The sequence below is a fragment of the Rhinopithecus bieti genome, unplaced genomic scaffold (genome assembly GCF_001698545.2).
Source record: "Rhinopithecus bieti isolate Rb0 unplaced genomic scaffold, ASM169854v2 scaffold_70066, whole genome shotgun sequence".
Classification (NCBI taxonomy): domain Eukaryota; kingdom Metazoa; phylum Chordata; class Mammalia; order Primates; family Cercopithecidae; genus Rhinopithecus; species Rhinopithecus bieti.
This window is the reverse complement of record NW_016826556.1, coordinates 543,960-567,317: the sequence shown is the minus strand read 5'-3', so window position 1 is coordinate 567,317 and position 23,358 is coordinate 543,960. Positions and strand designations below refer to the sequence as shown.

At 37.7% G+C, this 23,358-nt stretch overlaps 1 protein-coding gene across 2 annotated transcripts in view; it reads left to right on the top strand.

The window, feature by feature from the left end:
- Nucleotides 1-23,358, top strand: part of GOPC (golgi associated PDZ and coiled-coil motif containing) — a 44,944-nt gene that overhangs the window by 7,094 nt on the left and 14,492 nt on the right. Inside the window, exons 2-5 of one of the 2 annotated variants that reach the window (XM_017863464.1) lie at nucleotides 14,536-14,700; nucleotides 16,128-16,151; nucleotides 19,014-19,189; nucleotides 20,726-20,891. In XM_017863464.1, coding sequence (XP_017718953.1) covers nucleotides 14,536-14,700; nucleotides 16,128-16,151; nucleotides 19,014-19,189; nucleotides 20,726-20,891 — 531 coding nt within the window. The remainder of the gene's footprint in view (nucleotides 1-14,535; nucleotides 14,701-16,127; nucleotides 16,152-19,013; nucleotides 19,190-20,725; nucleotides 20,892-23,358) is intronic. The other variant, XM_017863465.1, reaches the window with a different exon arrangement.

Below are 23,358 nucleotides of genomic sequence, written 5' to 3'. Positions count from 1 at the left end.
CCCCGTTCTCCACAAAAAGGAAAAAAAAAAAAAGACAAAAAAAAGAAGATATACAAATGGCCAGCAAACATGAAAAAATGTTCAACATCACTAATGATCAGGGGAATGCAAATCAAAACCACAATGCAATACCACCTTACTCCTGCAAGAATGGCCGTAATAAAATAATAATAATAATAATAATAATAATAATAATAGATATTGGCACGGATATGATGAAAAGGGAACATTTTTACACTGTTGGTGGGAATGTAAACTAGTACAGCCACTGTGGAAAACAGTGTGGAGATTCCTCAAATAACTAAAAGTACATCTACCATTTGATCCAGCAATCCCACTCCTGGGTATTTACCTAGAGGAAAAGAAGTCATTATACGAAAAAGATACTTGCACACACGTTTATACCAGCACAACTCACAATTGCAAAAGTAGGGAACCAGCCCAAATGCCCATCAATCAATGAGTGGATTAAAAAATATATATATACAGACACCATGGAATACTACTCAGCCATAAAAAGGAATGAAATAGTGGCACTTGCAGCAACGTGGGTGGAATTGATTGGAGACCATTATTCTAAGTGAAGTTACTCAGGAATGGAAAACCAAATGTATGTTCTCACTCATGGGAGCTAAGCTAGGAGGATGCAAAGACATATGAATGATACAATGGACTTTGGGGATCTGGAGTAAAGGGTGGGAAGGGGATGAGGCGTAAAAGACTACACATTGGATACAGTGTACACTGTTCAGGTGTTGGATGCACCAGGATCTCAGAAATCACCACTAAATAACTTATTCATGTAACCAAACACCACCTGTTCCCCAGAAACCTACTGAAAGAAAACAAAAAACAAAAACAAACAAAAAAATCCTGAGTTCCTTTCCATTGTCAGGCCCAGAGAGGCATTGGAATGAAATTGCAGTTATGGCACTCTCTTTTGACCTAAGTAGTTATCTCTTGAAGCCACCTTCTATGTAGGATTTAGAGTAACTGACGCCAAGTAGCCATAAAATACCATATGCTGGACACCATAAGTCATACCTTATAGTGCAAAAATGAATAGCTAGTCACTAATCAGTGATTGTAAACCAGTGAGAATTCTTATCAAGCGACTTTGTGTCTGCCTTGTTCCTTTTTCCCTTTAAAATCTGCTTGTAACTCAGGTGCCAGAGCACTCCCCAGGCATCTGGGAAATATGTGTTGGATAGCTGTCCTCATTTTGGCTCAGGTAAACTAAAGTATTTTTTGTGCCTCAGCCTTTTCCTTTTAGGTTTACAGTAGGAATAGTAATAGTAGCAGTAGTAGGTGTGTTGGAATACAAACGTTGTGAACCAATGCTTTAAAAAACTTACCTCTGCCTTGAAATAGTGTTGTGCCTTTTACTCCTTTTTTTAAAGTAACAACACAATACAGCTTCTGTTGCATCCTCCTTTCCCCTCAGCAATTGCTCCATTAGTATCTCTTTGAAGTGATTTACTGTTTATAGCCATCAGTAGAGAAACTTTTAACTTTGATCTAGAGCCACATTGATAATGAACTCGTGATATGCTGGTCCCTTTGCTGCTTTAAATCTGTCCTGTTTTTAAACAGGCTGTTTTGCAACATTGAAGCTGAAGTTTAGTATTGATCCAGTATGCACTTATGAACATGAATTATGTGCCAGATGCTGTATTGGGCACTTGGGATACAATGGAGAGCAAAAAAGGATTGCAGTCATAGCTTTTATGGAGTTTGGATTATATTGGAGGAATTTGTTGGGAGAATAATCATGTAAATGAGAAATTGCAACTTTGATGAATACTGTGAAAGGTACATAAAGAGTAATGAGACCCTATTTTGGGATGTCAGCGAAGGCTTCCCTGAGGAAGTTACTGAGCTAAGACATAAAAGGATTATGTGTGAATAGGAATGAATTAAGCTAAGAAATAGGAATGCCATTCAACATTGCTGTAGAGGGAATGGGAAGTGAAAAGCACCTGTGATGGGCAAGAGCACAGTGCATTTGAAGATTCGAGAGACAGTTGGTATGTGTTACAAGAGAAGAGGGCAAAAGAAGCAAGATGCAAGATAAGTTTGAGCAGACAGGGAGGGACTGTTTCTACATGGCTTTATAGGCCATGCAAAAATATTTGGGGCTTTATCATAATCATGGGAAGGCTTTTAAACCAGTTTGTAGCCTTGGATATGAAGTTAGAACAGTTCGCTCTGGCTATGGTATGAAGAAAGTTGGGGAGAATGACATGAGTGAATGCAGAAAATTGTTTAGAAGGTTTCTGTTTATGTGAGATTATGATAGTGTGGAGTAAGATAATGGAGGTAGGGGAAAGTATTCAGAACAAGAGTGACCGGAGAGGTAAAAATAAAAAAAAAAACCTAGAGATGGATTGCAATAGAGGGATGAGGGAGTTCAGGAGAAATCCAAGTGACAATCTTGTGCAGCTGGTTGCCTGAATAGATAGATGAATGTGTTAGATTATTAGCAATAACAATATTGCCAACCTTATTGATCAATTACTATGGGCCAAGCTCTCTTCTGAGTCTTTTACATAGACTGATTCATCCAATTCTCACGACAGTCCTGTGAGACAGATTTATTAGTATGGTTATTCCAACTTTAGAGGGATTAAGTAAGAGGCCTGAGGCTATGGAGCTAGAGAAATCAGTCTCTGCACAAACACATATTTATGTCTGATGGGGGATGGATGAGGTGGAGAGAAAAGCAGACAGAAAGAGTGAGTGTGGCTGAATAGGTAGCAAGAAGTGAGAGTGTAGGGTACAAGGGAGGTTTTGTTTTCATTTTGTTTTTAAATAAAAAAACATAAGTCTGTGAGAAGCATCTACTTGAGAGAAAAGCGAAATATAGAAAAAGAGTGGGATAATTAATATTAGTAAGATTTTGTAATAACAGCTACTTAGAAGGCAGAGAGAATGAGAGTGGACAGTAGGAGGTTGTGGAAGTTTTTGTTTGATGGCTTTTTTTTTTTTTTTTTTTGTAAAATAGGAGCCCAGGTGAGTTGCTGAAAGTAGGTGAGAGTAAGAGCATGAGGCTAGTAGAAGAGGTTTGAAATAGTTATGGAAGAGTGGGAGAGCCAGTTGGCCAGAGAAACAGGACTGCCAGGCATTGTTGAGGACCGGCTTGGGGTTAGTTATCATAAAGTATGGTGCAACCGGGCTGTACTGTTGTGTGACTGTCTTTAGCAATGCATATCGGTTTAGGTACAGGCACAGTATTGAGAGTAATAACTAGATTCATTCAATGTTATAGAAAAGGAGTTTGTTATAGACAAGTGTGTTATTGAAGTGAAAAGTGGTAATGGGGCTTATGAAAAGGAGATAAATTGAAGACTAAGGAAGGAGAATTGACAGGATTTGATAATTATGTAGATGCAGAAGATAAGAGAAAGGGTTAAGGATAACACCAGATTTCTGTTTGGGAAGTGTATTGATCAGGATCTGTAGTGGGTTGAATCGTATCCCTCCACAATTCATATCCACCCAAAACCTCAGAACGTGACCTTATTTAGAAAGAGGGTCTTTGCAGGTGTAATTAGGAGAGAGGCACGGGATCTCCAGAAAGAGCCAGCCCTGTCAATACCTTCTTTCAAACTTGTGGCATCCTGAAATGTGAAATAAATTTTTGTTGTTTTAAGCCACCACGTTTGTGGTAATTTTTTTTTTTTTTTTTTTTTTTTAGGACAGAGTCTCACTCTATTGCGCAGGCTGGAGTGCAGTGGCACAATCTTGACTCACTGCAACCTCTGCCTCCTGGGTTCATGCAATCCTCCTGCCTCAGCCTCCCAAGTAGCTGGGATTACAGGCACCAGCCACCATGCCCGGCTTATTTTTATATTTTTAGTAGAGACAGGGTTTCACCATGTTGGCCAGGCTCGTCTCGAACTCCTGACTTCAAGTGATCCTCCCGCCTTGACCTCCCAAAGTGCTAGGATTACAGGCGTGAGCCACCGTGCCCAGTCTTTTGCTAATTTTTTATAACAGCCCTAGGAAGTTAATACATTACTATTTACTGAGGTAAGGAATACAGGAAAAGGAGGAGCAGGTCTGGGAAAGATAAGGAGATAAGATTAGGATATTCTGCATAATTAAGGTCCTTATGCTTTTTGCATATTCCTAACATAGTCTCCAAACCATCCTTTTGTTGCCTGATCATTCTAGAGTGATTCATATTAGTAGTTTGTATTTAAAAAGATGAATCTGATTCTGTCATTCTTCTTTCTGTATCTCTCTAAAATTCAATTTCTTTGGCCCAGTGATCAGTGTGCCTGTCTGTCTCTCCTTATCTCTTATCACCCCTTCTAAACTGCTTTTGCCTCAATAAAACTGGTCTATTTGCAGTTCTCTAAATAGGTCTTGCTCTTTTATGGCACCTGTACTTTCACATAGGCTTTAGTGTATAATGTATTCCCTGTACCCTTTGTCTACAGTATCAAACACCCACTCATCTTTCAAGACTCCACTTACATCACCGTCTCAGTGAGGGCTTTCCTTACTCTACTCCTCTCTGCTCTTTATAGGCAGAGGCTGCACTAAGCCCTTGAACTTACTTGTACTGTTAGATTTGTTACATTGTACTATAATTAGCAGTTACCACATCTTTCTACCTCTAGAATGTAAGCTGTTTGAAGGTCAGAACCATGTTTTAGGGGAAATAATTTGAACAATCAAATGCTTTGTGAAGCTGATTTAGAAGGTAGCATTATCTTTTTGTGAACCTATTTTGGTTTCTAGGAGCTTTTTGTTTGTTTTTTGTATTTTTTGCTTCTGTGCTCCCAAAACACGTTGCTGAGTAATTCCTTTGGTATAGATATCAGATTGGTTTATACATGGATTACAGAATTGGTATTTGGCCCCTTTTTAAAATTAGAAATTTGAGGCTGGGTGCCGTGACTCATGCCTGTAATCCCAGCACTTTGGGAGACTGAGGTGGGCAGATCACCTGAGGTCGAGAGTTTGAGATCAGCCTGGCTAACGTGGTGAAACCCCATCTCTACTAAATATACAAAATTTGCTGGGTGTGGTGGCGCATGCCTGTAATCCCAGCTACTCGAGAGGCTGAGGCAGGATAATCGCTTGGACCTGAGAGGTGGAGGTTGCAGTGAGCTGGGATCGCGCCACTGCACTCCATCCTGGGCAATGGAGTAAGACTCCGTCTCAATAAAAATAAAAAAAAAAAGGGAAATTTGGAACTGATGTGTTAAATACCAGCCATTTTGATCTAGTTACTCCCTATCTCACCTGTCAGATGTTTTCATATCTCACCTTTCCCTTTCCACTCCCTATATTAGCAGATCTCCATTCAAAGCTCAGGGAACTTCTTTCTAACTGCCTCCCCTTACCTCTTTTTGAATTGGTACATCACACATGTCTTTCAAATAGTGCTTACCACACTTTGCATCACAATTGGAAATGTAATCTTTTTATCTTTTTTTTTTTTTTTTGAAACAGGGTCTCACTCTGTTGCCCAGGCTGGAGTGTAGTGACACGATCATGGCTTACTGCAGCCTTGACCTCCCTGGCTCAAGTGATCCTCTGACCTCAGCCTCCTGAGTAGCTGGGAGTACAGCCATGTACCACCATGCCCAGCTAATTCTTCGTAATTTTTGTAGAGACAGGGTCTCACTATGTTGGCCAGGCTGGTCTCGATCTCCTAAGCTCAAGCAATCCACCAGCCTTGGGCTCCCAAAGTGCTGGGACTGTAGGTGTGAGCCACCATGCCCAGCCTGGAAATATATTCTTAGTTTTTCCTAATAGACAGGGAACTTCTAGAATCCATGTCTTATTCATCTTTTTGTCCCCAGATTGTGGTATACAGTGAGTACTCAATGTTTATTTGAATGAATGAATTTTTTGAAACACATCCGGGGTTCTGCTATAAATCTTCAAAGATCACCCACAATCATTCTGTAATATAAGCTTCATAAGAGCTAGGATGGTATCTGTCTTGTTGACTCTATATTCATGTGTACAGTGCCTGCCCCATTGCTGAAAGACTGATCTGCAGGTTCATTTATTCCCCTGGCATGTAATTCACAAGCATATAATTTGTGAGTTAATATTTCATGGTATCTTATTTTGGGAAAAAATTGAAACTGATTGAAAATAACTTTAAACATTAAATAGGAATATTGAGTATGGATTTAGTACTTGTGATATTCCTAAAATATTGGGTAGGTTGATTCTCCTCCCCACCCCATCTCCAGTTTGATCATAGAACAACTGAGGGCTTTGAAATGAAAATGGAAACATTTTTGATTGATTGGATCTTCATTTGAGGTTTACAGCAAATTACTTGTCAGATTTATCAACTGGTTTCCATTTCACTCCCCAACTCAGTTCATTCATGTTGTCTCTCATATTACACATAACTGCCTTTTAAAAAAAAAATTAGGGCCGGGTGCAGTGGCTCACACCTGTAATCCCAGCACTTTGGGAGGCCAAGGCGGGCGTTATCACCTGAGGTCAAGAGTTCGAGAGCAGCCTGACCAACATGGTGGAACCCCGTCTCTACTAAAATTAAAACATTTGCCAGGCGTGATGGTACATGCCTGTAATCCCAGCTCCTGGGGAGGCCGAGGCAGAAGAATCACTTGAACCCAGGAGGTGGAGGTTGCAGTGAGCCGAGATCACACCATTGCACTCCAGCCTGGGCAACAAGAGCGGAACTCCATCTCAAAACAATAAATAAAAATAAATTAATTAATTAAAAAACATAAATTCATCAATTGCTTTTTGAATAAAATTCAAACTCTTAATTTTGGCAGACAGGCTCTGCATGATCTGACCTTCGGGTATCCCTCCTATGATAGACTGTTTTTTTTTTCAGATGGAGTCTCACTCTGTCTCCCAGGCTGGAGTGCAGTGGTACAATCTCGGCTCACTGCAAGCTCTGCCTCCCGGGTTCACGCCATTCTTCTGCCTCAGTCTCCCGAGTAGCTGGGACTACAGGCGCCCGCCACCACGCCCGGCTAATTTTTTGTATTTTTAGTAGAGACGAGGTTTCGCCATGTTAGCCATGATAGTCTTGATCTTCTGACTTTGTGATCCGCCCACCTCGGCCTCCCAAAGTGCTGGGATTACAGGTGTGAGCCACCGCGCCCGGCCCCTATGATGTATCTTACCATTCTTTCCTCTTACTCTATATCAAGCTTGTCCAACCCACAGCCTGTGGGCTGCATGTGGCCCAGGACAGCTTTGAATGCAGCCCAACACAAATTCGTAACTTTCTTAAAACATTATGAGCTTTTTTTTGCATGATTTGTTTTTTTCTTTTTAATTTTAGCTCACAGCTATCATTAGTGTTAATGTATTTTGTGTGTGGCCCAAGACAATTCGCCCAGTGTGGCCCAGGGAAGCCAAAGATTGCCTACCCCTACTCTATATGGTGTAGCCACATGAGCCTTTTTTCAGAAGGTCTAAGTCAAGGTTCTCAAACTTTTTGGTTACTGGACCCCTTTGCATTCTTACAAATTTTAAGAATCCCAAAGAGCTCTTTTTTAAAAAAATGTGGGTTATATGTATAAATATATAAATACGCAAAATATAAAAAAAGTATAAATGTAGAATTTACTGTATTGGAAATTAAACTGAGAAAACTTTATTACATCATTTAAAAATAACTAGAATAAACTCATTACATGTTAATATAAATGATTTTAAATTAAAATGTAATTATATTTTCTAAAACCAAAAAATGTTTTAGAAGAATAGCATTGTTTTATATCTTTTCAAACCTTTAATTCCTGTCTTAATAGAGGATAACTCACGCCTGTAATCCAGCACTTTGGGAGGCTGAGGCAGGCAGATCACTTGAGGTCAGGAGTTCAAAATCAGTCTGGCCAACATGGTGAAACCCCATCTCTCCTAAAAATACAAAAATTAGCTGGGTGTGGTGGCGGGCACTGGTAATCCAGCTACTTAGGAGGCTGAGGCAGGAGAATCACTTGAATCCAGGAAGTGGAGGTTGCAGTGAGCCAAGATCATGCCACTGCACTGCAGCCTGGCCTGGGTGACAGAGCAAGACAATGTCTCAAAAAAAAAAGTTTGCTGAAGCCTCCCCAGCCATGCTTCCTGTACAGCTTGTGGAACCATGAGCCATTTAAACCTCTTTTGTTTAAAATAATAGTATTTATAAATTACCCAGTCCCAGGTATTTCTTTATAGCAGTGCAGACTAATACAGAGACCAAGGTGGGAACATCGCTTTAGACTAGGAGTTCAAGACTAGCCTGAGCAACATAGCGAGACCTATCTTTACAAAAAAATTTAAAAATGACCATGTACTCTTATAGTCCTAGCTACCCAGGAGGCTGAGGTGGGAGGATTATTTCTACTCAGGAGTTCTAAGGCCCCAGTGAGCTGTGAGCATGCCATTGCAGCCCAGCGTAAACAACACAGTGAGACCTTGTCTCGAAAAAAAAACTAAAACAAAACATCAACAGCAACAAAAACTGCAAGTGCATAGCAGTAAAGACTACAATGACTACTGATGGAGTTTGGTGCCACTGTATTGACTTGTACTAAAATCCCAACATTTTACTCATCATTACTTTTGTACTTTCAGTATGTCAACATAGTGAAAAAGACAAATAATGTTTTATTGTAATGAAAATAGTTTTGACCTTTCAGATCCCCTGAAAATGTCCCATAGACTTTGGGACCTGCTGCTTTAGTAATAACCAAAACTCTTCCCAGAAGAATAGTCATACACTCCCACTCTGCTAATTCTTTTAGTTTCTTTCATACAGCTCATTACAATTTGTAGTTATATATATATACATATACATATACATATATATATATATATATATATATATATATAGTTTGGGGAGGGTTGGTTATTTTCAGAAATGGGGTTTTGCTGTGTTGCCCAGACTGGTCTCAAACTCTGGGTTCAAGTGATCCTCCTGCCTTAGCTTCTCTAGTAGTTATGTACACCTGGTTTACTGGCTTTTTAATGACCATGGTGAAGTTACCTAACCTCTCCGTACTTCAGTTGTCATATCTGGATAAAAAGTGCATCTCTCAGAGTATGTTATGAGGATTATATATGCTTGTCTAGACCGTAGAATGGTATCTTTTGGGGGAGAACTAATGGCAGATGAAATTAGTGGTCATTATGGTTGGATAGAAAATAGAGAGTAAACAGATACAGCTTTCTCACAGAACTTTCATAGACCAGATGACTGGTTCAAGAGCTGACTTTAAGTAAGGAGGAGTATTATTTCCTGTCTTGAAGGATGGCAGAGATTTTCAATTTGACCTTTGAGTATATTTTCTGTTTGGTCATAGTCTTGTGTTTTAGAATAAGACTCATTAGATTTCTGTGATTTTGACCACCTCAAGCACATAGAGGAGAGAAAAAATAGAGGGAGATTTTTTTATAATAAAATGAATGAGTTAAATTAAATGTTATTTTGAAGGTGTACAAGAAAAGGAATGAATCAAAATGGCTTTCATTAGTTACATTTTCTTCTTGACTTTTGTCACAAGAGAAAAGTCTTATGAAGAATGGTTCTGCCTCTGTTGTCTGTCAGGTAGCTTAGGATCTTTTATACAAGAATCTCTGTTCCTAGCACGTTGGGAGACTGAGGTGTGCAGATAACGAGGTCAGGAGATCGAGACCATCCTGGCTAACACAGTGAACCCAGCCTCTACTAAAAATACAAAAAATTAGCTGGACGTGGTGGCGGGCGCCTGTAGTCCCAGCTAACTCCAGAGGCTGAGGCAGGAGAATGGCGTGAACCTGGGAGGCGGAGCTTGCAGTGAGCCGAGATCACACCACTGCACTTCAGCCTGGGCGACAAAATGAGATTCTATCTCAAAAAAAAAAAAAGTCTCTGTGATGTATTCTTTTAAAAGTTTAGTTTCAGGAAAAAAGACAATTTTGCCAGATAAAATGGAATTGCTTGCTTCCTTTAATGAGAAAAGGGGATTTATATAATCTGTAAAGATTCTCTTATTAATTGGAAGCTCAGTTTACTATATTAAATTTAATATAGTACTCAATAACTAATATGTTAGTATTTTTTATAGTGTTATCCTGCCATCTCTATATGATTTTATTTTTTACATTTTGTTTTTTTGACTATATGAGAAAAGTAGATGGATGTCTATGATAAATTTGGGATATTGGCACTAAATGGTATAATTGCTAGAGATTTAAATTCCAATCTGTACTTTCATCCTAAATTACATTTTAAAACATAAAGAGAATACAGATATTTAAAAGGTGAAGTGATTACTTTTTGTACAGATACTTTAAAACAAAAGGTGTAGAAGCAGTTAGTTATAGGTAGATGTGACATAATATTTACATCTTTATCAGCAGCTTTTTGTGCTGTAGTTCATTATAGTTAAATTGCCATGTGAAGTCAATTATTTTCTTTATAATTCCTAAACAACTTGGGGAATGTGTGCTTTGTTTGCTTGCATATCTGTACCTGGATCTGTTCCTGTTTGCATTCCTCCAGGTATGTCTGTGTATTCATGCCTGTGTATGCTCACAAGTACCAGTGCCTATCTGTGTGCATGTGTAGGAGTATGGGGTGTGTGTATGGGGTTCAGAATCTCCTGTTTAGTTAAAGCTTTGTCTAGTTCTGATATTTGGGGAATGTGCTCTGATTTGGAGCTCATGGACTACATCTTCCCCATTTTTTTTTTTTTTATTATTGCCAGAATTACAATGGATGTCAGGAGGAGGTCTGAGTGTTAATACCATGCAATTTGTAATTTGGGGCATCTCACATAATCTCTTAGGTCTCAGTTTCTTCATGTGTAAAATAAAGATGTTTTAGGTTGTTAACTTGGACCTTCTAAAACTTTATCAAAAGAGCTCTATGGCATGCTAAAAGTAGTGAGTGAGCTGGATCCAATTTTCCTGCTGTGCAACTTGATGTTCACAAATTTCTTGGCTTAGTTTGCTCCTCCTTCAAAACATGAGGCTTTTGAGGGGTGCTTAAGGTAAAATAATAGGAGTATTTATCCATAAGACAGTTAAAAAAAAAACCTGCTTATATTTAAAATGAAAATTGTGCAGTTGTTGTGTATTCTTAGAAAATAATACAGGTAGAGGATTAAAGTTTAGGCAAGTGGATTAATATGAAACTCTGAATAAAAAAATTACTTTGATTTTGGTGCCCAACCTCCAGGGAGTGAAGAAGGCTTAGAGTTAAGTTGATCACCAGTAGCCAGTGTTTTAACCAGTTATGCCTCTTGTGTTAATTTGTTTTTGTGTCACTATAAAGAAATATCAAATGGGGATAATTTATAAAAATTTTAATTGGCTCAGTTTTGCAGGCTGTACAGGCAGCATGATGCTAGCATCTTCTGGTGAGGTCCTCAGTGAGCCTGCAGTCATAGTGGAAGGCGAAGGTGGAGCAGATGGATCACATGCAAGAAAAGAAGCAAGAGTGAGATGGGGGAGGTTGCAGACTTTCCAACAACTAGATCTTGCATGAACTGAGTGAGAATTCAGTTACCACCAAGTGGATGGTGCTAAACCATTCATGAGGAATTTACCCCATGATCCATCCAGTCACTTCTCACCAGGCCCCATCTCTAACATTGGAGATCACATTTCAACATGAGATTTGGAGGGGACAGATATCCAAACCAAATCACCTGTGTAATGAAGCCTCCATAAAAACCTAAAAGGACAGGGTAAAGAGAGCTTCTGGATAGATGAACACATGGAAGTTCATGGAGGGTGGTGCCCCCAGGGAAGGCATGGAGGCTCCGTGTCCCTTACCCCAGTCCTTGTTCTGTGCATCTCTTTATCAGTATCCTTTGTAATATCCTTCATAATGAAATGGTAAATGTGCTTCCATGAGTTCTGTGAGCTGCTGCAGCAAACTAATTGAACCGAAAAAGGGAAATGTGGGAACTCCAACTTGAAGCCATTCAGTCAGGTCTTCTGGAAGCATAGACTTGCAACTAGTGTCTGAAAAGAATGGGGCAGTCTTGTGGGACAGAGCCCTCAATCTGTGGGATCTGGCAGTATCTCCAGGTAGATAGTGTCAAAATTGAATTGGAGGACACCCAACTGATGTCTGCTGCAAAATTGATTGCTTGTTTGTTGGTGGGGTGAAATCCCCCACATTTGGTCACAGAAGTTTCTGTGATGATTGTTGTGGAATGAGAGAATAGGAAAAACACTTTGAGGTTGTGGTTGTTTTCCCACTAATCCAAAGAAACCTTTCTGATAAATCTATTCCTGGGAATGAGCTGAAATCATTGGAGTAGCTTTGGTTAAAGGTCTGGTACTGAGCATAGAATATATTTGATAGCAGAACAAAGACTATTGGAGTTAAGGATGATGGAATAATATTGAATGCTATATGCACTGCAATATAGATTTTGTTTTCAATTCTCAAAATGGGAGAAGAGTATTTTGAAAATGTGAAATAAGCTTGATGATCACTCTTAGTTATTAGCTGGGAATTGAAGGGTAACACTTTGTTAAATGTTTGAGAAGAGTGAGGGAAGTGAGACGTTAATTAGCTAATTTCATGACTGCTTGTAGAAGGGATAATATCTTAAAGATAATAACTTAAAATACAGTCAAAAGAGGAAATTAGGATATAATATCACAGTAATCATTAGAACAAAGATACAGAGCTTCCAGAAGATTAAAAAAAAAAAGTACATTTTTAAAGCCACCAAAGAGAGCAATGAAGACTTTACATGTGTGTTATGTTACATACAAACATAACATGGCAAATAGGATGAAAGGTTAAAAATAAGAGATCAGACAAAATTATACTGAGTAAATGCAAATAAAATGAAACTAGGAGTTGCAAACTTGATACCAGATAAGGTAGAACTCTTGCCAAAAAAGCATTTACTGTTGGGGAGAAAACTATTAACATAATGAGCTGCATTAAAATTAAGCACTCTGTTCATTGAAATACACATTTATAAAGTGAAAAGAAGCCACAGGATGGGAGTATTTGTAACTCATACCCAATAAAGGAGTTCATATTGATGCAGGATATTTTCTTGACCCCTTCACAGTACTCACGACAGGGGTTCCCTGTTTACTCAGCCCGCCCCGCTCAACCCCTGGCAGGAGGGAGCACACAAGCGAACGAGTGGGAGAACTGGTTGGCTGCTTTGGCATTGGCAGGAGCAAACTTGGTTCACTTGGGTCCGCTGCACTCCACCCCTCATGGAAGGGAGAGTGTAGGCAAGCAGGTGTAGGAACTGGCCAGCTGCTTTAGCACCAGCAGGAACAAACTCCATGCAGGCCCTGTGGCAGCATCCAGGTTGGGGTGCCTGTGACCCAAGGCCCCAGAGGGCATGTTACAAGGTTCTCTTAGCTCTGCTGGACAGAACTGTATTATCAGCTCACTGGGCCTTTTGCCTTTTGTGGGGCGGCTGCCCTCCGCCAGTAAGGGCAGAGGGCCAGTGTGATAGCCTTTTTGGGTACCTGCACTTAGTGAGTCCCAAATTCTTGTCTGGTGCCCAAGAAGAATGAGGTAATGTGAATTCGGGCTGAGAGCCACTTCCATTCACTCAATAAAATTCTCTGCATTGACCATCCTTCATCCATGAATTGGATCCTTCATCCTTCCTTCAGTTTGAATTCCATGGGACTGGGTCAGTTCTCTCTCTATATATAACTTGCCACATTTTTTAGTTGGTCCACATATGTGTATTTATCAACCCAGTGGATACAAAAGCTTGTCAAGGGCATAAATTATGATCTCTGATTTTTAAAAATATTATCTACAATTTTTTTTCTCATTGTGCTGGCATAGTTCTGGGCCTTTAGATGCTTAGCAAAATTATGTTGAGTTGAGTAGGAAACAAAGGCATGTCTTGATCTTTAATCTACTAGCTAGCTGGGAAAACAAAAAACACAAGGGACACATCCTGTGCACAACTGTAAAACAATATATCAATTGTGCAAAAATGAAAACTTCAAACTGAATTGGTAGGTGGTCCTGATGAGTTGCTCTATGCTAAAGCTGAAGACTTAACAGCTAACTCTGATCTTCAGGCTTACTGTAGTCTCAGAAGTTGATACCTTAGCACCTAAAATAACTTTACTAGATAATGATTGGGATGATTTGGGCTAGTATTCGTTGGATTGAAGACAGAACACAACTCACTTACTGGCATCTTCTGTAATACTGTTAATGTTAGTGATCCACCACAGCACACGTTGTCTCTACCACATGGCGAACCACCTCATAGTTTTGTGTTTTCATAAGCTTTGAAGATAAAGGTGAAACAGTAAAAAGGTTTCTTAAAGTAAACAAAGTAAAATGGAAGTAGCATTCTGTGTTATTAGAAGATATAGCTTATAGATTTCTTTTGCTACTGAAATATCTTGACTTACACTATTGATTTTCTGTCAGTTTAGATGGATGTCTTGTATCTTAGATAATAGTATTCTAATGTTCGTGTATTTATTTCAAAGGTAGTCTCTCTGTTGTCATTCTTGAATAACAATTATTAGTCAAAGTAAAGAAAATTAAGCATCCTTAATTTCTTTTATTGTTTTCTTTATAAGGCACAGTTGGTGGATCTGAAATCTGAACTGACGGAAACCCAAGCAGAGAAAGTTGTTTTGGAGAAAGAAGTACATGATCAGCTTTTACAGCTGCACTCTATTCAACTTCAGCTTCATGCTAAAACTGGTCAAAGTGTTGACTCTGGTACCATTAAGGCAAAATTGGTAAGTAGTTTAGAGAGTGACATGCCCTTGCATGTATTTTACAGGGTGGAGAGGACAATTTTGAATGAGACTTTTAAATTATCAAATGTATGTGCTCATTGTGGGAAATTTAGAAAATATAAGAAATAGAAAGTTTATGATCGTTATGATAATCTACAATCTCATCACCTATAAATAATCAGTGATATCAACAATCAACTGATAGAATTTTTCCTATTTAAAATACATGTATAAATATGTTTAAAAGATATTTGTGATTATAGCATAGAAGATTTTTTTTTTTTTTGCCCTACTGTATCGGTTGGATTAAATTCAGCTGCATATAACAGAAATCCCAAGTAACACTGGGATTATTCTTGAATAGTGCTTATTTTTCTCTGAAATGAAATCTGAGACCGGCAGTCTAGAGTTGATACGGCAGCTCCACAGATATTAGAGATCCAGATTCCTTCCATCACTGTGCTCTGCCATTTTTAGCTCATGGTTTCCATCCTCAGGATTTCTTCATGTCTGCATTTCAGGCAGGAAGAAGGGTTAATCTAAGGAAAGGGCAAAAAGATGCTTCTCCGTTATGTTAGCCTTCTTTAAATGACTTATTATGAAATCTTTCTCAGTAATTTTTGCCAGCATTTCATTGACCATCCCCAGCTGCATGTTAGTCTTCTATTGGTCATATGGCCACTTACAGTAAAACTGGAGTCTGTTAATAAGGAGGAAGTGAAAAATGGAATTGGGTACCAGCCAGTAGCACATTCTTTTCTTTTAATATATTGTAAGCATTTTTCCTGCCACTGTGTACCACATATGTTTTAAGCATGTAAGAGATATCAGATATTTTGTTCCTATGTGGAACACAGCAACAAATAAGACCGCTATTGCTTGGCAGAGGCAGGACATGAAATGATGTTGATGATATGCTGAGAGTAATACATTTGTAAGTTTTACTTGTTTTCAGTTAATTTCATTTGGTTAATTAGTGCCTAGTACTGATGTGTTAAAATTCATGAAAATAATTTTAAGTTAAACTCTTAAGTTTTCAGAGTCTGTGAATCTGTGTTAAAAGGGTTTTATTTAACTGAAATAAAAGCTCATAACTGCTTCTTCGAGCTATTTGACATTAACATTCAGAAACAACCTAAAAATTCTCTAGAAAATAATTTACGTGAAGTTTTAACATTAGAATTTGAAAGACTATGGTGAAAAGAACACTGTACTCGTTATGCTGACTAATTTTGATAAAACAAAAAATTTTAATCTAATGCTATTACAGTTACTGTTGTTTATAGATTGCAGATATATTTGTTCTAATGAACTTTACCCAAATGATATTCAACATGTGGGGTTTTTCCTTATAATGATTATACCACTAAATAAAATCATTTGTTTGATCTTCTTCTAATTATAAAACTTTTTTCTTATATCTGAAGTCTGGCCCCTCTGTGGAGGAGCTGGTAAGTATATTGTTTCTGTTTTGCTTTAATATGTCACGCTGAAGTGTTCTTAGTGTTTTATTTGCATATTATATGTTGTCACTCATTGTATTTGAAAATAGCATTAATGATGGCAATTTTTTAATGTTCCAGTACCTGAAAAGTTCAGTGGATGGCCCATTGCTCTTTTCTCACTGCATGTTGTTAAACATTTTTCTTTTGTTTGTGATTTATAGCCATTATTTGCAGAGCCTGTCAATTTTTGACAATTTTTGAGCCTTGTAACTTGCTCACACCTCTACTTCAAAGAGCCATTGGTTTTCCCACTTCAGGGTATTGAAGATATATCAAGCAGGTCTAGTTTTTAACCCCCTTAAGTTTCTATTTGAAATTATTTCCAGAAAAGAATGTGCATGTTGGTTTCTTCTTCATCTGCTGCATGTGTTACGGCTTTTCAAGAGTCTTGAGAATAATCTTGTGGCCTTTGAAACAATCGAATTTTGAAATGCTTTAACAGAAGTTATTTTGAAAATAACAATACATTTTAATATTTTCACATTACCCCAACCTAATCAAGTTCCAATTTGTCTTATGGCTTTACCTCTTTTGAAGATACAATCTTTGGTATCTAAATGTAAAATGAACACCTTGGGTGTTACCTAGTAACAAACAGGTTAACTAAGAACCAAAAAAATTTTTTTTCTGGAAATCTAGAAATGGTTAACTTCAGTTTTCTTAGTCTTATTCTTGCTTACCTCTGTTAATTTGAGGCCTGAGAGTTTGTCAGATTCATTAGGGATTTAAATCATTAAAACCCCAGTCAGTGGTAGCTTAGTACGTCTCCCATGTTTCATTAATGTAGTATAAATAACTCATTAAAGTAATTGAAAGTAGGTAATCGTCAACGTAAAGTTTATTTAGCCCATAAGCCAAAGAAATCTTGGTCTTCTAGGAATGCTTTTTTAAAAGTTGCATCAACTTTAAAATGTCAAAAGAAAGACTTTTGTTCATATCTCCAAACTGGTTTCTTTTGAAACAGATACTTGCCCTTTTAGGACATAGGTTCTGAAATAAAGATTTTAATAATTCCAAAATTATGTTTAAAGGAGGATTCTAGATTGAGTTTTTCAAATCCTTTAAAACCAGTATCTAGAAATTATGTTCTAATCTTTTTTTCCAGAAATTGAAAGAGTCTGCTAATCTTTCATATGTTTGTCATATATATAACAAATATTTTTAATCAAAGAAGAGATAAATATATCTAGCATTTGGTAGTTGTCGTTAGTTTTAGCTTGTATGTGTGTGTGTGTTTGTGTGTGTGTATGTAAATTTTTTTTTTAGGATTATGGTATTTATTGACTAGTATTCAAATATATCTATTTTGATGTTGTTCAAAACAGTAGACCAAAGGAGACACGTTAAATTAGTACCAAAATATATTCCATGAATTGCTGAAAATATGCTTAAATTTGTTTCTTAGCTTCTCAATATCCAGAATAAAAAGGGAAATAATTATGTAAAATAATCAGTGCATACAATAGAAACAATACTATTCATCATTTCCTCAAGAGAAACAATTTTTCTGGTGCTAAGGTAGGTTTTTATTTACATCCTCACAAAAGGGACATGGTGGTATAGGGAATAATGTCTTCCACATATCATGAACAAATGTAACCATGTTTTCATAGGATTTGTGGATTCTGTAAAAGCAGTTTTGCTCAGGATAAATGCAAGTTTTCAGTGTTTAGGTGGTTTTTTTTGATCTACAAATAACACTTAAAATGTCTGTTGGGGCCCTTAACCCTCAAAAGGGTTTTATTTGGCCATATAGTTTTGTGTGTGTGTTTGATTTTGAATTTGCCTGCCTTTGGGCAGAATTTTTTGTACCTTCCATTTTGCACTCTATTTTGTCTTGTACCTGCCTGTTTCTGCACTTGGATCCTGAAGGCATTTACATTTGCAACCCTTGATCTGTAGGAAAGATTATACTTTATGCTTTTAAGGTAAATTGAACATTATTTCTCATATATGAACTTCTGATAAAAATTTAATGGTGAAGATCTTGCGGTTAAAGTCTCTGGCTAACGCCTTTATGTTCACATATATGGACTATCTACCAAGAGGAACATAGGAGGCAAGTGAGGCCAGTGTTTTCCTCAGAAAAAAGTTCTGCATTCACTCTTAACATACAGACAAATAGATGAACCGGATTACAAAGTTCAGTGGTAATCCACTCCATAGATGTGCTTAATCTATAGAAACTTTGTAATGTGTAAATGTTTTAATGCAGTTGTTACCAGCAGTTTTTCATGACTATAAAATGTCTGTTAAAAAACTAGTATATCCTCTAGTTTATTCGTTATAAGTTTCTTGTGGTCCTCTAAGATAAATTAGCTCTAAAATGTATCTGTGTAACTGAATGATTCTGACTTTAAGACAGACATGCATAACTTTGCATGCAAGTTCTGACAAGTCTACTTTATAGACTTGTTGCATTAAAGTTAATTAAATGTTTGGGAACAACCATCAGAATGATTATTTTTATATTAGTCTAGTTTTCTAAGTCAGTTTTAGAAGTAGATAGCAGATTTAACTACCCATTGAAGTCACTTTTACTAATATGTGATAACATGAGCTTAGAGTAGACTACTTTTCTTACTATCCTCCATATCAGGGTAACCCATGGCATGCAATTATTTTATCTAGAAGTAGTTCCAAGATGTTGTGGTACTAGTTCAAAAGAACTAGATCCAGATCTTTGTGTTCCATTTTATAGAGATGATACATTGTTGAACTGTAGGCTTTTGTGCATTTTCAAGAACATGGTCTAGTGCTAAAGAGTTTTTATTTTCATTAAATTATATACTTTTAAAAATTACATAGGAAAGAGAGCTTGAGGCAAACAAAAAAGAAAAAATGAAAGAAGCGCAACTTGAAGCTGAAGTGAAATTGTTGAGAAAAGAAAATGAAGCCCTTCGTAGACATATAGCTGTTCTCCAGGCTGAAGTATATGGGGCGAGACTAGCTGCCAAGTACTTGGATAAGGAACTGGCAGGAAGGTGTGTAAAAATGGGTATTACTATACTCTTAAGTGGCAAATTGGATATTTAATGAGGTTGACTCTTTCTTTTTATTTTTTTATTTTTTTGAGATGGAGTCTTGCTCTGTTGCCCAGACTGGAGTGCAGTGGCATGATCTCGGCTCACTGCAACCTCTGCCTCCTAGGTTCAAGCGATTCTCCTGCCTCAGCCTCCCGAGCAGCTGGGATTACAGGTGCCTGCCACCACAGCCAGCTAATTTTTGTATTTTTAGTAGAGATGGGGTTTTACCATGTTGGCCAGGCTAGTCTCAAACTCCTGACCTCATGATCCATCTGTCTTGGATTCCAAAGTGCTGGGATTATAGGCGTGAGCCACTGCACCTGGCTGACTCTTTTTTCTTACGGTAAATGCAGCATTAATCTTTTCCCTCAGAATTATTTTACAGTTGGTTTTAACTTACTGTTGTTAAATTAATACTGACAGCATTATGTATTGCAGATCTATTTATCCCTACTAAATATGTTTAGTTTACACCCACAAACACTGATAGTATCTTACTGTGAAATGCTAACACTCTGTAGAGCAGCACTTTCCAACTATTTTGTGCCTTGAGACCAGTACAACCGATATTCACGTGCATAGCAGAACTTCCATAAGGAATTCTTTTTATGATCACTGAAACCCAGTCTTTCTTGCCCTTCAAAAAGACATGTTGGTATTTGTTAATGACAGTGATTTTATCATAATCATACACAGAATTCTACTTGTATTTATTAAGTAAATTATTAACTCTGGTGACTTATTAGTACTGAATCATTTTGTGCATATTCTTTTAATGTCACATTAAAAACATGGAACAAAAAAAATCTATATCATCTTGAAGTACAAATTTTTTAGTAACTTTTTTTTTTTTAAATTTTGTGAGATGGGGTGTCACTCTGTCACTCAGGTTAGAGTGCAGTGGTGCAACGTTGGCTCACTGCAACGTCTACCTTTCAGGCTCAAGTGATCCTCCCACCTCAGCCTCCCAAGTAGCTGGGACCACAGGCATGCCACCAGGCCTGGTTAATTGTTTTTAAGGTTTTGCCATGTTGCCCCGGCTGGTTCTAGTAACTTTTAACCACATTTAAAATAATCATTTTGTGAAAAGAAACTCTAATTAGAAGAAATATTTTTGTACAGTTAATCTCATCTAAAAGCTAACATTTAATGGTATCTGAGTTCAGTGACTTTGCATGCAAGACATAAAACAGATTGACATTAATCTCATCAATTGTTTTTTAGATTTATTTGAATTCAGTATATGACTAAAAGAGTTCACATTAATTCCTTTAAAAAAAATTTTTTTACTGGTTTTCCCTTCAAGATGCCTGTTCTTTTCAAAGTGTTCATATTTTTTTATACCTGAGAGACATCAAGAAGTTCCTGAGTATTAGTTTTATCACTAATTTGAGATTCATGCAAAAGCTACTTACGTTCAGTAATTTTTCTGAATTCTCACTATAGTGAACATAATGAAAAATCAACTCAATGTACTCTTTTCCCAATATGAAGGGTCCAACAAATACAATTGCTAGGACGAGATATGAAGGGACCTGCTCATGATAAGCTCTGGAACCAGTTAGAAGCTGAAATACATTTGCATCGTCACAAAACTGTGATCAGAGCCTGCAGAGGACGTAATGACTTGAAACGACCAATGCAAGCACCACCAGGCCATGTATGTTTGCTTTGCTGCTGCTTCCCACTCAGCCTCTTCTTTCTTTCTTTAATCACAATTGCTTTCTATTCTTTCCTTTATTCTAGTATTGTTTGAAACCTTTATTTAAAAAGTAAAAATGGGATTCAACTTATTCAAAGTAGATAAAGTTTCAACACCCGTAGAAATTTTAGTAGTTCTTCACAGACTTACTAATGCTCTGAGAGTGATATTTTTGCAGACAGTGAGCCATTGTTAGCAAATGCATATTGCTAGTATGTTGGATCATATTTCCAGTTTTTCCTGGATCATGATGGGCATGCTTAAATTTGTTTTAATCTTAGCTTAGAGTGTGTGGTCATTTTGATAATTCAGCAAATATTTTGGGGTAGTTTTTTAAGGGAACTTTTCGTAACTGAATCCAAATGTAGATGCTGAACTAACATTTACACCTGTTTGGTCTTGGATTAAGATGGAATTTGAGATCTGTAGCCAGTTGTCTGCTTCTATAGCCACCGTTGTATAAAAGCTTCTATCTGGATAAATCTTTATTGAATTTTATTATAACAGCTGCTTGATAATATAGACCTTAATATATGAAAGCATGTCTCCCAAGGGTTCACATATCTTAGTACCAGATAATGTATGGCGTTAAATAGTAAAATAGTTTGTTGCCTCTGCAAAGATTTTTATAAGAAGAATCGATATGCACATAGAGTTGGTGGAAGAGAAGTGGGGATAACGATAAGCACTTATGCCATTGTTTTCTCTAGGACACTGGTGGTCCCCATTAACTTCTAGGTCCAGTAGATTTGGCAAATGGAGTAACACGGTTAGGAGAAAGACAAAGTAGTTTGTATCAGATGTGTCTGAGTGGTAAAAGCATGCTTGTGAAATTAGCTAAATATGAGGTTGAGGTTTTAGTTTGTGGCTGGATTATATAAATTATTTTATACTAAATAGAGGAATTTTAACTTTAACCTGATAATCATGGAAGTTTTAAATAAAATGGCAGACTTCATAAACTTTACATTTTTTGATAGTTATTTTGGTATAGTGAAGAGGACCAAGTTGGAGTCAAGGACATAGGAAGATACTGTGGTCATCCAAGGAGAAAGTGATGAGGACAGAAGTGGCATTTGAGAAGGACAGATTTGATAGGATTATAATCAGAAGGGCTTGATTGGTGACTAACTGCTTTTGGTTAAATAGTGAAAAAGAAGAATCTGGACTTTTAGTTTGAACAACTGAGTGAGATCTGGCCTTCAGTGATAAGGGAAATAAAAGAAAAGGAAGGATTTGGGGAAAAGATGATGAGGTCAGTTTTAGACAAGTAGTGTTTGAGGTGACAATGGGATGTCCAAGATACATCCAATTGGATATATGACTCTGGATTTCAGGAGAGAAACTGATTTGAAGAAATGTTAGGGAAACTGTCCATCTATTATACTTGAAATCTTGGAACTGATTAAGTCAGTTCCAAGTATATATGTATATATAAAGTATATAGGTAGTAAAAAGAATAGGAGGCCAAGATAGAAACTTACGGAGTGGGAGAAGGAAAAGGATCACTAAAGGAAGGAGCCTGGGATAGAGTTGTCAGATACAGGACATGTAGGAAAGTAGTGTAATCAAAGCCAACGGAAAGAGTGGGTTTCAAGGAGGGGTTGGTGAACAGTATCAACTTTCTGCAAGTTTGAAGTAGGGTAGTGACAAAAAGTGTTAATTGTGTGTAACAATATTGATTACTTGTGAGCACAGAAAAGAAACTTCCAGTTGTGCATGTAGGGGCAAAACTAATTATGGAGCTCAGAGGACTGAATCTGAGTGGCAAGGAAGTAGATATGATGAGGATGAACTTCGTGTGGAGGTTAAGGAAAGGGGGAGGATGATAGTTGCTAAGGAAGATAGTGAAGGTTTGAAAGGTTTTTTTGTTTTGTTTTGCGTTTGCACATGATCAGTATTTTAAAACTGGAAAAGGCTTGTAATTCATTTATCTGCTGAGTAGGAAAACAGCTTAGTAGAGACAGAAAGAGTAAGGGTACCAGAGAAAGAATCATTAGTGGATCAAGGCCCTTTATTTAAGAGGTAGACTCCAGAGCACCAAGGAATGTATAAGTAATTAATGGTCCAGTTAGAAATTTGTTTTTCAACTCTACAACTCAGCTAAAATCAATGTATACCTTTTTTTTTTTTTTTTTTTTTTAAGACGGAGTCTCGCTCTGTCGCCCGGGCTGGAGTGCAGTGGCCGGATCTCAGCTCACTGCAAGCTCCGCCTCCCGGGTTTATGCCATTCTCCTGCCTCAGCCTCCCGAGTAGCTGGGACTACAGGCGCCCGCCACCTCGCCCGGCTAGTTTTTTGTATTTTTTAGTAGAGACGGGGTTTCACAGTGTTAGCCAGGATGGTCTTGATCTCCTGACCTCGTGATCCGCCCGTCTCGGCCTCCCAAAGTGCTGGGATTACAGGCTTGAGCCACCGCGCCCGCCC